At 42.8% G+C, this 14,543-nt stretch overlaps 1 protein-coding gene across 1 annotated transcript in view; it reads left to right on the top strand.

Annotated features, from left to right (window-relative positions):
- The first annotated feature begins 2,520 nt into the window (after positions 1–2,520).
- SLC24A4 (solute carrier family 24 member 4) overlaps positions 2,521–14,543 on the top strand; it is a 94,633-nt gene continuing 82,610 nt past the window's right edge. Inside the window, exons 1-2 of the mRNA XM_075029940.1 lie at positions 2,521–3,087; positions 5,549–5,659. Coding sequence (XP_074886041.1) covers positions 2,931–3,087; positions 5,549–5,659 — 268 coding nt within the window. The 5' untranslated portion in view covers positions 2,521–2,930. The remainder of the gene's footprint in view (positions 3,088–5,548; positions 5,660–14,543) is intronic.

The following is a 14,543-nucleotide window of genomic DNA, read 5'->3' as shown; positions in this document are numbered from 1 at the left end:
TATTATACTTGCATTCCTGTAACTAACCATGTGCTTTGGTTTGATCCATGTGATGTTCATAGGACCCGACAGAATTTATGAAAATCCCTCACATGTGAAACTCAGGACCTCTAACAATGCTTCAATTCCGTGGTCTTTGCATAAACAACATATAGACACAAATACGGAATATCTGTGAATCACAGCCTCATCTCCAGACCCAATTCCAGACAAGCTTTTCATTGCATGTCTTAATATCAGTAACTCTTCAGATCAGGAGTGCCATGGCTTTGAAAATGTCTTCAGTGTAAAGAGCAAGTAAGAGAATAAACCTGGTAAATATAAAAATCACATGCAACCTCCGTCAGCTGTGGGGAGAGACCCAACTGTCAGGACAGCCTCTCTGAAGCCATGGCCCTGGTCTGCCTTATCAGTGAAGATGATAAACTTATGGCAAGTGGATACTGAAACAAACAACAAATTTCTGCAATCCCATCCTTCTATTGCTAGATAAAATCTTCATACAGAAAACTAGTCTTGTCAGCACCACAACTCTTATTAAACACAGAACAAGCGGATGGCAGACTGATGTTCACATTGCCACTTTGAGTGGAAGGGGAGGCTTTGGTCCCAGAAAAGAGGTGATAAAAACCCATGTGAAGAATTAGCTCTCAGGCATTATGACAGCTGACAGGGTATGCAGTGGCATCTAACTATGCAGTGGCATCTCTCCTGACATGGCCAACCAACAGCTTCACTGGAGCTTAAAGGTCTTCAACAACAACAAAAAAGTCCCCTATAAATAACAGTCCTGATCTGAAGAGCTTCAGTTGTCTTTATCCAGCTTCCCAAGCCTCTGCACCTAATGAGCCTGTAAGTTCTTTTGGTCAGGGATGGATTTGATCATTCTGGGTTCAACTGTGAGATTTCCTATGTGGCCATGGAGAGAAATGAAGAGACATAAGCTGGTTTGTAATCTTCTCTACTACCTTTGTTGTAGTAGGCAAGAGTTTTCAGAGTTGCCTTTCCTCTCTCAGCAGCTATAAAGGGAATGAAAGAGAGCAGGCTGGGCTGTGTCTTAGTGCCATTCTTCTAACATACAGTTGTTTTCCTGCTTTAATATGAATCAGAAAGTCAAAGGCCCACCAGAGCCTAGGTGCCCCTGAAGCTTTAACAGTTAAGGCACACAAATTTCTGTAGCTATGTGCGTGCAAGCAGGCAACAAGGTTAACACAACTGCTTCTCTTTGGTTCTCCAGCTTGAGTAACTCGTCCTGCACTGGAGACAACTGGGCAGCCTTCGGCATGAATCCAGAGCAATTTCACATGCAGTTTGTACCAGAGCACCCTGAGCACTGTGCTGCTGCATCTCACTAAAGCAAATATAATTCATAAACATAAGAAAAACCCCTGCATTTCCACAAAGACGGGAAAACACAGAGGATTAGTGATATTTTATTCCTGTAGATTTGCTTTTGTAGGCTAGGATATTTGTATTTATAATTATGACACCATTAGAAACAATGCCAGATATGAAGGGTTGTATGTTCTGAAGTACAAGGACAGAGATCCAGAGGGCATCACCTGAAAGGCCTTCCATTGTAAACCAAATGCTGTATCAAAAAGAAGATCAGATGAGTTAATCCCGTTTTGTTTACACGCGCTCCCTGACACGTGCACCGTTTCTGGATACCTGGAAGGAATACAGAACCAATGCCTGTGCTGTTGTAGAAGTTCCCAGAACTGTTCTCGTTGGCTAACAGTAACCACTTAATTAATGGCAATACCAAATTTATTTTTAAAAAAAACCCAAATCTGATGTGGGAGAGTCAGGAACTAATCGCTGTTTCACAGAATGGGTCATTCACTTTGTTGTCCTGATCACCACACGTTCGTCACAGCGCAAGCTACGCACCGCGGGGATGGGAGAAGTGTCATTCCCCCCTGGAAGTCCACCTTGAAACGCCTCTCCCAGAGGCAGGAGGAAGAGCCCAGACGCCATCCGCACCCGCCGCTCTGCCCCCTCAGGCCCCCGGCCCTCAGGCAGCGCGAGCCGAGCCCCGTCCTCCCGCCTCCCCCACGGCTCCCGCGCCTCAGGCAGCGCCAGCGCCGGCCCCGGCCCCGGCCCGCACCTCGGCGCCGCAGCACTTGCCGCTGCCCGCACCCCTCCTCCCTCGGACAGCCCCGCCAAACGCCACACGCAGGAGTTTAGGGGAAAGGATTAATGTAGCCCGGTAAGTCCGCTCCCCCCGCCCAGACACCCGAGAGGAGGGGGAGGGAAGGGTACGTGCGCGTTGCTATGGGTGCCGGAGGAGCACCCAGAAAGTTGCGGGAGAGGGGCGGGGAGAAGGGGGCCGGGCCGTGCGCTCGGGGGAGCGCCCGCCCGCCGGGGCTGACTGGCCGCTCGGCGCTGCGCTGAGAGCCCGGGGGGCAGCTACTCCCGCGGCGGCGCCGGCTGTTCCGCCCACCTGCCGCCGACGGCTGGCGGCGGCGGCGGGAGGGAGGGAGGGAGGGAGGGAAGAAAGAAAGGGATAAACTTCAAACTTGGCCGGGGCGGGCAGGGAGCCGCATGGATGCCGCCGTCCCTCGGTGCTGACTGGCAGCCCGCGGCACGCTGCGGGGCGGCCGCTGACAGAGGAGCGCGGGGCGCCGCCGCGCCGCTTCCTCCGCCGCCGGCCATGGTGCGTGTGGGGCGCGGGGCTCAGCCCGGCCCCTGAGAGCGACGCCTGCCCCCCACCCCCCCCGCTCCGGTCCGCCGCCGCCGTCCTCCCCGCGCCCCCGCCCGCCTCCACCTGCCTCTGCTTCGCCGCCGCCGACCTGAGGCGTTAGGCATCGGCTCCTCTCCGCGCTGCAGCCCGCCCGACATGGAGTCGTCTGCGGGAAGCCACCGGGAGTGATCCCCGCTTTCCGACCGCCCTGCTGGCCGCCCCCTCGGCGCCCGCGCTCGCTCCCATGGAGCCGGACGAGACGCCGCTCGCCCGCCCGAAGACCATGCTGCTGATGCTGAGGAAAGTTCGCAAGAGGCGGGAGATGCTGCTGCAGCAGCTGGGCTTCATCTGCGCCATCCTCTTCTTCGTCTGGTGCATGTCCAGCCTGCTCTCCAGACTGGGTGAGTGGCTGCGGCGGCGGGACCGGCGGACCCCGGCGGGGCCGGGAGGGCGGCTGGAGCGGCCCGGGGGCTGCCGCCCCGCGGGCAGCCGGGGGTCGGCGGGGTCGAGCGTCCGCGGCTGTTCCCCTTTTGAGTTTCTCGGTGGAAATACCCCAGCGGGCGGGCGAGGCGGGGGAGCGGCGCGGGTTCCTCCGGAGAAACCCCCGCGCCGAGCAGGTGCGTGGCCGCAGCCGCGGGGAAAGGAGGCAGCGGCGTCGCTGGCGCCCGGTGGCCAAGGGCTTCCCAGCACCGAGCCCGCCGTGCCTCTCGGAGGGCTTCGGGTCGGGAATCGCGGGGCAGCTGCGTGCCTGGGAAGGGCCCTGAAGTAGGTTCCCCCTGCCGCTGCATCAGAGCTGAATCCTCTCCAGCCGCTTGTGGTCCCCTCTGCAACTTCGGGCCACCTTTCATTTTTATCCTTAGGCTGTAAACCTCCATCAGCTACAACTGCTTCTTTGCTCGTTCTCCCCCCCCCCCCCAGCTACAGTGTGGATTTGACAGAAAATTCTGTATTTTAGGCAAGGAACAGCGCTAATCTCATGTTTAATAGAGAGTCTGTTGCATTCTTTGTGCAAGTGCCATGTTGGTAAACTGATGCATTTATAATTAACTCTGTCATTCCCATTCCTTGTTTGTTTTGTTGGTTTGGGGTTTTTTTTGTTTTTTTTTTTTCCCCACCTGCTGGTACAGTTTGAGCTGTAAATGTGCAGCTTCAGGCCCTCTTCCTGCAATATGCTTTGCATCCCTCAGATACGAAGTCTAAGATTGCTGGGACAGCACATGGGTCTCTGGGTAGGACTGCCAACAATCCTTGGGGATTTAAGAACAAAATCAAATTAAGCCCAGATCCTATGTCCATGTTTAATATAAGAAAACCAGATTTCAGCAGAATTAGGATGGGTCATCTGCTTAAATTAAAGCTGAAGTTAAAATATGTGCTTTAGGGAAGAAAAATCTGATGGAACTTGTCATACTTTCTAATGGTCTTGTGCTCAAATTATTGCCTGGGTTGTTTGAAATATACCTAGGATGGCAACAACCTATCCATGTAAGAATTCAGTGTCTTAGACCATATTAGCATATTGCTCAGCTTAGGACTTTAAACTTTTTTTTAATTGTGGTTTTAGAGGTAAACTGTTGCTTGATTTCTTTAGAACTGTTTGTCAGGCCTATGCTTTTTTTTTTTCTTCCTTGCACCAGTTACTTATTTTCATAAACTTACTGGTTTGTGAAAGCAAGTAATTTGGATATGATTATGTTTACATAGTTTGGGGGGAGGGGTGTTGCAGATAACAGTTTTCCAGAACTTTTTTAGATTTACATGAAAAATGTCATGACTAATGAAAGTTTTTAATCTCCTGGGTTATCAACTAAATCCCTCATAACCTAATTTTTGATGGTATGCTGCATCAGGTAGTTTTTTTTTCAGTTGGCTAATTACAGTATATTGTATCCATAAACACTGACCATCTGTTCTCTATGTTTCTTATAATTGTGGCATCAGAATATTTTAGCAAATACTCTAGCCAAACTAACTTCCAAGCTAGATTTTTTTGCAAGAGTCACTGTAACACAAACACAAGCATTACATGATGACTGAATATAAACTCTAAGATGAGCCACGGAAGAATATTTGTTATTATAATATGTTCATTTGAAATGGATGAAGTTGAGATGGAAGTGATTTAATTAAGAGGTTCTATTCTTCCCTTGATTATTATAATTGCATACCCTGCATTATCACAAGTGCTCCTTCTATACTCTATTCAGCAAGTTCCATTGAGAATGCTTCTGGAATATGAGTTTAGGCAAAAGTTCCATTGACTTCTAAAGAAGTTTATTTTTTTTTAAGACTTGTGGGGATTCACAGTGCAGTTATTTTCCATTTTCTTTGACAAGTTATGCGGGATTGATATTATCAGGTAAACCCAAAACTGAAAAAGATCAGCCCCTAGACTCAGAATAAACCAAAATGTAACTGGAACATGTCCATAAGCATTTTTATTTTTTGAGAAATCAGTAATGTAATATGTGCAAGTGCAGATGACTAAATGGAAGTGTGATTGTTGCTCATGTCAGCATAGCTGGGCTGGGCTGGTTTCATCTATAGCAATACTAAGTGTTGAGTGTCACAGGTGCAGGCTTCAGCATTTGTTTGCTGCAGAATATTTTCCCATTGTGGGTCACAGCCAGGTATTCTGATAGCCAGAACATGCTAACAGCTCTGACACTGGACCTTTCATAGCTAGTTCCACCCTTTATAGCTAGAGGGACCTAGCATATGTATGTGTTGGCATGTGCCCCAGTCACACCTTGATTCTGCTGGTCTGTCTATGCTCCTCGCTACTGGGGGCATATAGTACAGTTAAGATGATGCAGAAAAGTATCAGTGATAGTGGGCATAAGCTCTTTCTATTTAATACAGGCCGAGAATCAACTATTGGAGACAGACGCATTTTGTCGGAAATATGGAGGAATAGAAGGTTGATGGCGTCACCTAATGGGACACATGAAGAAAAGAACTGTACAGAGCCAGGTAAGATGGGAAAACTTTGTGGTGTCTTAGAAGCTCTTGAGATGTATTGCGTAGTGGTGTCATGACCAAGCTGCAGTGATATGTTAGGGTAAATGTAAAAGTGTCAAACTTAAAAAAAAAAAAAAAAAAAAGCAGGACTGTTCTGTGTAGAAATAGTTTGTTGTGCTATATAATGCCATGACTTTATCTTTCAAAGGTAAAAGTTAATGTTCACGTAGAAGAATGTTTTGGGGTTATGAGACTCATGCTGACAATTCGATTTCTCTAATTTTGTTTCTTTCGGTGATTATTCCTATCTAGCTGATGCTGTGTATATTGCACAGGTAATAAGAGGTGTACTCTTCTTGACACTATGGGTAGCTAAACATGCAGTGTTTGAGATACCATCTGAACACAGTAATTTGTGTTCATTACCATTATACATTTAATCATGTTTTCCTTGTTCAATGATAAACTATGTATTCAGAGTAGGAATTTATATTGTGTGGAGGGGGATGATGAGGTAAGTAATATGGAAACCCTGGAATCCATTTTACTTCAGGGTATCTATCCTGGCCAGGTGATAAGAATTGATTGAGGGCAGGGATAGATGATGCATTTTAATAGCAGTGTTAGTCCCCAGTGCTCTCATCTTCCCATCTGTCTTTCCAGTGTGTATTTCCTTTCTCTCTCTCCTTGCCTTTCTGTGGTTTACGGTATGTGGGAGACAAGACGTTTTGCCAATGGCACTAGCCAAATTAATTAAAAATTCAGATTTATTTATTTTTTTTAAATATGACTCTTTGATCAACTCTGATGACAGCAGAGCCTGTGCCTTCTTGCAAACAGTATCCCCAGTTCTTGAATACTGTCAGCCCCAGGTAATAGAAGAGTTTGGAGCAGTACCCCTCCTGCCCCACCTCCCAGTTACATGTCTGTTGTAATGCTGAGCCACTTGTTGATTGAGGATCACTACTGTGCTTATGCACTTCTGAGAGAGGAGTGGAAGAATGTTGCACAAAGTATGTGGGTCCAAAAGCTTTAACTGTATCATCTTGATGTCAAAGAGCTTCTCTGTGCTTCTGTTAAGAACTTTGTGGGTTAGTTTGCTGTTATCTGCATCTGTAACCTTATGATGCTGTTGATTTGTCTGTCAAAGTTGTTCACAGACAAGAAAGAAGACAAAAATGACCTTCTGGAAACATGTAATTATTCTTGATGAATATCAGAAAATACTATTCTTTCCCACTCCTCTTCCATTTTTCTCCATATATGTGGATGCATCAGTGTGATCATGTCTGAACAGATACTTGGCAGCACACTTGGATCCAAGCCAAGAAGGGCCACAAAATCATAGAAGCTGGATCAGAAAGATGCCCATCAAAGTTCTTGATGGGGATTTCCATTTAGTATGAATGAGAACTTTTTTACAATGATACGATAAAACTGCCAAGGGAAAACGTATGCTTATGTGTAAATTGGAATACCAGGAGCAGTGTTGACTTCTCCAGATGTTTAGAACAAACAGCTCAGCTCCCTCTATTCCTATAAAATTGTAAGATTAGTTTAAAACCAATTGGAGTAAATAAATACAGTTGGGTCATTTTGATGTGCTTTCTGAAATTCAGGTCGTTGAGGTGCACTTCTGTCTGTAACCACAAGAGCTGTACACATGAGAGGCCCAAATATGCCACAGGATGCTGAGGGTTTAAGAAAAATATGAGACTTCCATTAAATTCATGATTTTTAGTCACAGTGCTGGAATTAGCCTTTCTTTTTAAAGGTGTTTCTTCTGTTAGAACACAGATTTACAGATCATATATGTCACAGGATTGCAATTACAGCATTTTTTAGTCACTTCCTGTTATTCTGCAGTTATGTACAGCTTATCTCTCTGTATCTTCTGCAGCTGAAGGGGGGATTTAGATGCTGCAAGAGTGGCTAGATGTAAGATAGCTGCAAATAAAGGGAGCATCTGAAAATACCTGAAATTGATGTTTGTTGGACAGGAATGGGTCTGTAAGAACCCATGACTGTTATTGCTCAGTAATAACTTTTGTGGGTTCGTGGGGGGTGGGGGGGTGGGTGGTGGTTTGCTTCCCTCCCCCCCTCATTTTTGTCTGGTTGTCAGAGATTGAGATTTGCCCTGCAATGAGAAGAAGGTACAATGACCTAAAACCTATCAAAAAGGAGCAAGTAGCATAGTTCATCTCCATGGGAATGTAGCTTGTGTAACCCCATGACTTCATCTGGAGAAGGTAGTCCCAGGAAAGGTCAAGGGACTTGATCAAGACTGCATAAGAAATTGGTGAAGGACTGTGGATTTTTAGTTGGAATATGTAAGCTTTCAGTCATGTGCTTATCCCAATGTAATGAAAATCTCAGGAATGTGCTGTCAGACCCTTCTAAATAGGTGGACTTTATTTCTGGTCTTTTTTTTAAATCTTAAGAACAGATAGTTAATATGTATATATGTTGTTTGAACACAGTCCTCTCTGTAGGCTCCTTTATGAGAAGTACTTATTCTTACCTACGTCATTTTTGTATATGCCTTAAGCATTAGGGGCCCTGCAAATGCATGGGTATGTATATGGTATATAGCAGTTTTCTTATGCTATGTGGATGTTTTTCTATGTGTGTTTAGGATACAAGAACTTCATAATACTTTGGGAAATTCAAGTTCTTGCTGAGAGCCTGTTAATCCTTTGTGTCATTGCAGTGCTATGGCTGTGCTCCCTCTTTATTAGCTTCCCACACAAGTCTACAGCTTTACTTCACTTTTCCCAAAGGCTTTCAACAAAGTTAATTTATTTACCACTTCAACCCCTTTTCTTACTTACATGCAGATAAAAAAAAAAATCCCCAGTTGTCACAAATTGCAGCTATAGAAGTTTATAAGACCGTGAGATCCTTGCAGTTCATGACAGTGGTAAGAAAGGCTCACCCTTGGTAATACATCTTGGGAGAAAAACTCCATAAGCTTCTAGAAGTAATGTTAGAAGCTTGTAGAAGCTGCTGTCTGCTAGAAGCTCACATAGCCTACACTGTCTGAGGTTGTCTCATTTACTGAAGTAGGTAATTTTGTATTGTGTTATTCTGGAAACATTGTTAATGCTTCTGGGGCTATTCTATCAGAACCGAAAAAACTCTGAAGTCTTGGCAATGCTGCTTTAAAAAAGAACCCTGAGGGTCTGACAAAGGAAAGGAAAATATGTATGTGTGTATATATATGTGTGTGTGTATAAGTATGTATATGTAACTAGAGGAGAAAGGTTTTTCTAACATTTGGAGCTTAGAATTAAGATACTAATGAATATCTTAAGAGGTGCTACATGTTTTTTCTGATAGTAACTATTCTGCAGTCATAAGGAGTTCTAGATACTATCTATCCTGTAACAGCAGCAAAGGAACTGTAGGTCAGCTGCAGGAAGGACCTGGAGCATTTGTGAGCATCAAGCCAACCTCAGTTCTAGTCTGGACTAAGACCAAATCGTCACCAAAGTTAACGTGGTGTGTAGCATTTTTCCATTAAAGATCCATCTCGGCTTGAAACTTCCCCTTTGTTGGAAGCTCCTCTGCCATGAAAAGATAAAAGTCTTTATATTGTCCTGGAGTCAGGCTGGAGGGCTTATAGATTGTATGTAGAAGGCTCTGGACTTCAAAAAATTTCATGAGAGCCTGGGACTTCAAAAAATTTCATGAGAGCCTGGGATTTTTAAGTTATGAATCTTAGGCTTTTTTCATATTGAGTTACACTCTGGATGGCTGCTGTTGGTATCCCTCTTTGGGGGAAAACAAACTACCTTTTCTTTATGGCTCTGAAAACTTTTCCTGGGTAAATTCCTGTGGGAGGAGTGGTTGATCTGACCCTCACTTAAAGCAGAGCGATCAGAAAAGGAGAGTAGTTGTCTCTAGCATCTTAACAGATCTCATTAGTTTGCAACCAATTTTTTTGCCTTTTCCAAGCTCTCACTTCCATCTGCCATCAGCTCACTAGCTTGCAGTGCCATCTGCCCAGCAAGTCTGATTTATAGCTTCTCTGCTCCAATGGCTCGCTGCTTGTTTCAAAATGTTCCCATGACTCCACGTCCTCCAGAACTCTGAGTAACGTTTCCACAGCAATTACAAGCTGGGGTGACTGGGTGGTGCGATGTTTCTAACCACGTGACTCCACTGGGTCGTGTTAGGCTGTTAAAGCAACTGATCTGGATTCCTTTCAGTTGTGAATATTTTCAGGTACTCCTTGTATACAGTACAGAGGATATTTAAACTACTTGGCTGTGAATTAGAAATGTATTGGAATATATTTCCATTAGTCTTCTGACACTAGTCAGTGAGCTGCCTTAAAATTAAAGTCTGGGGTTTTCTGTCCAGCAGTTTGTCAACCATGGACAGTTCATGAGCTACATTGATTTTAAATAGCTGGGGATTTGATTCAAGTGTGCTCCTCCTATTGTTATCAGTGGGTATGGATGAATTGTGGGTTGGGGGAAAGGCAGGGGTTAGCATTTCTTTCTGAGCCATGCTGCCTTTTTACTTTAGAATTAAAAAGCACATTGTAGCAATGCTTTCTGTTCTTGCAGTGAGTGAGAAAGAATCAGTCCTCTACAGTGAAATAAGGTGTGTTTCCCAGTGGCATGTGTATAACTGAGTTCTGGATCAGGATCAAAAGTCATTAAGTCCGTGTATATTTTACACTGTTAGTTATAACCTTGTGGGCTGATGTAGGATGTGATACATTGTAGAGAAACTTCAAAAATCTTAGACAGTTTTGTTAACATACCATAGAGAGTACAAGAGTCTGTTACTATTTCTACAAAAATCGATGATGGTGTTCTCACTGACTAGAGAAGACAGGACTGACCTTTCAAAGTAATTTTTGAAAAGGATAGAAAAAGCTATTTCTTGTACGTTTGTTGTAAAGACACTATAGGAAGCGTAGATTTCCATCCATTATATTTAACAAATGCGGTACTTAGTTAAATGCATAATTCTCAATATGCTGTATTGATATATCCTTTTTTTCTAAATCCTTATAGACGCCTTAATATATAAGATCATAAACTTTGCATAATAAATGCTGATCTAGACATACTTTTGTTGCTAGTGGAATATGTCATTTTGTGCTGATGTAAATTCTCTTTAAATAATGTGATAACATGTATTTCTTTTAAACAACGTGCTTGTGATCTTTCCTAGATCAAACTTCCGTTTTGTAGCATGGATAAATGCCTTAGACCTCCACTTTTAAGGAGGAGGTATTAATAATTTCACCGTAATCCTTTGTTTCATGAACAGTCTGAATTGGTAAGCTCAGCATGACCTGCAGGTTCTCTTACTATGCATTCATATGGTACGTAGCACAGAAAGACCATGGTCTCGTTGAGGCAATACAGACAATAACTGTCTCATGTTATTTCCCCCTAGCCTTTTAGTCAGACTTGCTCTCTGCCTTGATGCATAGATAACGTGCCACTGTTGTAGTAGATAGATTTATTGATAGTGCATACATGTTCATTTAATGTGTTTCTTTGCTCCAATGTCTTATGACCTCAAAGACCAGGAAATTTACCAGCCTTAAATATCCTGTTCTTGTGTTGGTCTAAAAAGAAATGAAAATGAGGAAAGGTTTAAGAAAAAATTTCTTAGTTGCTTTATGCATATAGTATTCACATAACATATAGATGCAGTGTCCAGCAAACGTGTGTGTGTGTATATGTGCACAGATGCACATTTTTATGTAGTGGAAAGACTTACTAACCAGCTAGCATGTAGCTTATTTCTGTAGCCACTTGTCACATGCTTGTGGTGTCTTATTTGTTTTGGGTTGTTCCCCCTCCCCAGTGTCTCTGGACTCACTCTTGTCCCTGTAGATGCTGAGCTGTAAACTTTATTGATTGTGTTCTCACTTGGATGGTTTCTGTTTCCAGGGGGAGATAGATGTGTGACAATTTAAAACCACTTTTAGTGGACTAGTTGAGGGCAAATGACAAATGTTTAATCACAAATTTTTCTTGTGTGGCCCCCAAGGTCTCCTAATCAGAATTCACACCTAGATTTAGGTTGAACTTCTGACACTCTTTGCCTGGCTTATTGATGTGGGTATTAAAAGGGTTGGCAGGTAGATGTCATTGAAGTTAATTGGGAGAAGTTTTTTGTTTATTTTTTTGTGAAGCAGTTTAAGAAATGTGCTTTGTTCGAAGCTAGAATTTAAAAAATAACCAACCTGTTCTCCGAGCTGTTCATTTTCTAGCAGTGTATTAACACTGGCATCCAAAATAGTAGAAAGAAATGAGAGAAACATCTCTCTGTGCTTTGGCTCAACCTGCCAGTGGCATCCCCTGGAGAGCTGAGAACAGAAAACTAACTCCAGGGTAATTTATCCATTTCCCCAGGTCTAGGTGCCAAGTTTGCAGGAAGTATTTTAACACACAGTAAATAAGTGTCTGACTAAAATGCCATTTAGAGATGTAGTAAACAAGGGCAAATGAAACAAAAAGAAATACTATTCAATATATTACTGTATATTCTTAAACGTAATAAAAATGTTACTTGATATAATCTTTATTTCATATGACTCAGTTTTGTTTACTGTTGGTTTTGGTCCAGGAAGAACATCGTGAATAACGACTTTTACAAGCTAAGTCTTTGTTCTGATACCAAGAAGCAGGCTTGAAACAAAAATCAGAATTTCTAAAATGTAGCAACTTCAGAACCAAATTTAACATCTGTGGACACAGGCCCTTACTTTCTTTGAATGGAACAAAACACCCAGGCTGAATGCTCTGGAGTACTAGACTAAGATGTAAAGTTTCCCATATTAGCCCAGCTCTAATATTTAGATGTCTGGTTGCCTGTATTTCAAACTACATTACCTAAACATTTCTCAAATGTTAATGTTGCAATAGTGCAACATCTCTTTTTCTGTGACTGCAGACAACTCAGGCAGACAGAAGCTGTGTAAATTAGTGACCTGAGGTCAAAGAGGAAATATGTGGTAGAACAAAGAATCAAATCCAGATATCTCAGTCTTGATCTAGGCTCCTGCAAAGATGATGTTTGAACAGAAGTTTGGACTAATATGACCTCCTCGGGTTCCATCCAACCCGAGTTTTCCTGTGATCTGGTATGGAAACTGAATGAAATACATTTCACTCAGGACATATTTGAAATGCTGAACTGGGGATTTCAAGACCAAGTTAATGAGACTTGGGCATGTAGATCTTCATGGTATTGCTGACTGTCTCACACTTAATGTGGGATAGTGTGTGTGTATTTAGATCTGTTCTTCACTAGTATTACCATGCAGATAGACCTTTCTGTGTGGAAATCTGCTCCATTTTCCGCTCAGAAAATTGTGCTGTATAAAGGCCATGTTTAAATTTACCCATCCTTGTCCATGGCAATTTCATTTTCACTCCTTGCTTTTTACCTTATTGTTTGTGACATGTCACCACTTACTGCAGTTGAGACAGAAAATACTGCTGTCTTGCTTTGTATCATGCACAATTGTTACCACACCTCACTTGACTGTTGTAGGAAGTGGGTTGAAAAGGCATTGTAAATCAGTCTGTGAGCATTAATCCATACCCTTGGGGTTGGTCTAGGACAGAGTCTTTATGACGTACTGAATTATTTGATAGATGTTAAAACTGCATTCATTTCTTCATCTCCATGCTCTCAGTGTCTCATCAGTCCATAACTTGGACCACCAATGTGGAGGATTCAGGCAAAACTGGACAAGCACAGAACTGGGCTGTAGGGAAGTAGATTGTGAAAAGCACCTGGAGGTAGAAAATGGTCACCAGAAGCTGCAAGAGGGATGGAGAAACTTGGGATTTGGAATTGGGTGGTAGGAAGACTAAGATTATCCAGTCATGGAGCCTGGAGTTGGAGGATAGGTGAAAGGAACATGATGAGTGAAGGGAGGCTGAATTTGGATAATGAACGATGGGAGAATCCTGAGCTACAACTCTGTCTCTCTGAATCTCAGTGTTTGTTTGAGGGTCAAAATGACTGATTTAAAAATACACTTAGGCACAGTGTGCAATTTCATTACAGTAAATTAATTTTAAACTTTGTTTTGCTAATATTTCTAAGGACCCTCATAATTGAATTATTTTTTTCAGAAGTTACAAAATTTTATTACACATATCTATTACTGTATTCATTAATGCCAATGACTTTTTACAGAATAGATGTGGTTATCCACCTAGCAGGCTGAGAATATTCCATGAACCTGCTGACAATTAAACTGGCATCACTCCTGTTCTACAGGAAGGTAAGACCTTCAGGCAATAAAGAGTGATGGTTTCCTTTATTCTTTACGGTTGACAGATGTTGAAGACATAGTAGAAAATGTAATAGCCTTAGAAACTGAGTCAAATTCATTCCTGCTGGGACTTTACTGATAAGTTGAAGTACAGCAGAGCAGACACTTAGGTAGAACACAAGCTACATGTACATGTGCTCATTCAATTGTTTCCTTTTTTGCAACATTAAATTAACAGTTTAATGTTAATGACAGGTGCTGTGTTAATGATCTTGAGAGAGTGACATTCTCTACCCATAATGGGGAACAGTGGCAAATGTACCTTCCTGCAAGCAAGAAGATAATTTAGACTCTGCCTGTTCAGTTTCCATACATACTTGCTTGTTGGACTATTCTCAGAGGTTGCCAAAACCTGATGAATTATTTTTCCCCTGCATATGATGCACTCATTTGTTCAGTGGGTTGAGGGTAATATGACTGGATCTATTGCATAGAGGTATTTAAACCTTTGAATAGCAAGATGTAAATATTCACAGATGGTGGGAAACATTTAAACTTTGGGAATGGTAAAGTTAAAATGGATGAAATTTATGTTTAGAAGCTTGAAGAGGCTGAAATGGGGAAAATAGATTT

The sequence above is a fragment of the Buteo buteo genome, chromosome 6 (genome assembly GCF_964188355.1).
Source record: "Buteo buteo chromosome 6, bButBut1.hap1.1, whole genome shotgun sequence".
Taxonomy (NCBI): domain Eukaryota; kingdom Metazoa; phylum Chordata; class Aves; order Accipitriformes; family Accipitridae; genus Buteo; species Buteo buteo.
This window is presented reverse-complemented; position numbering and strand designations above follow the sequence as displayed.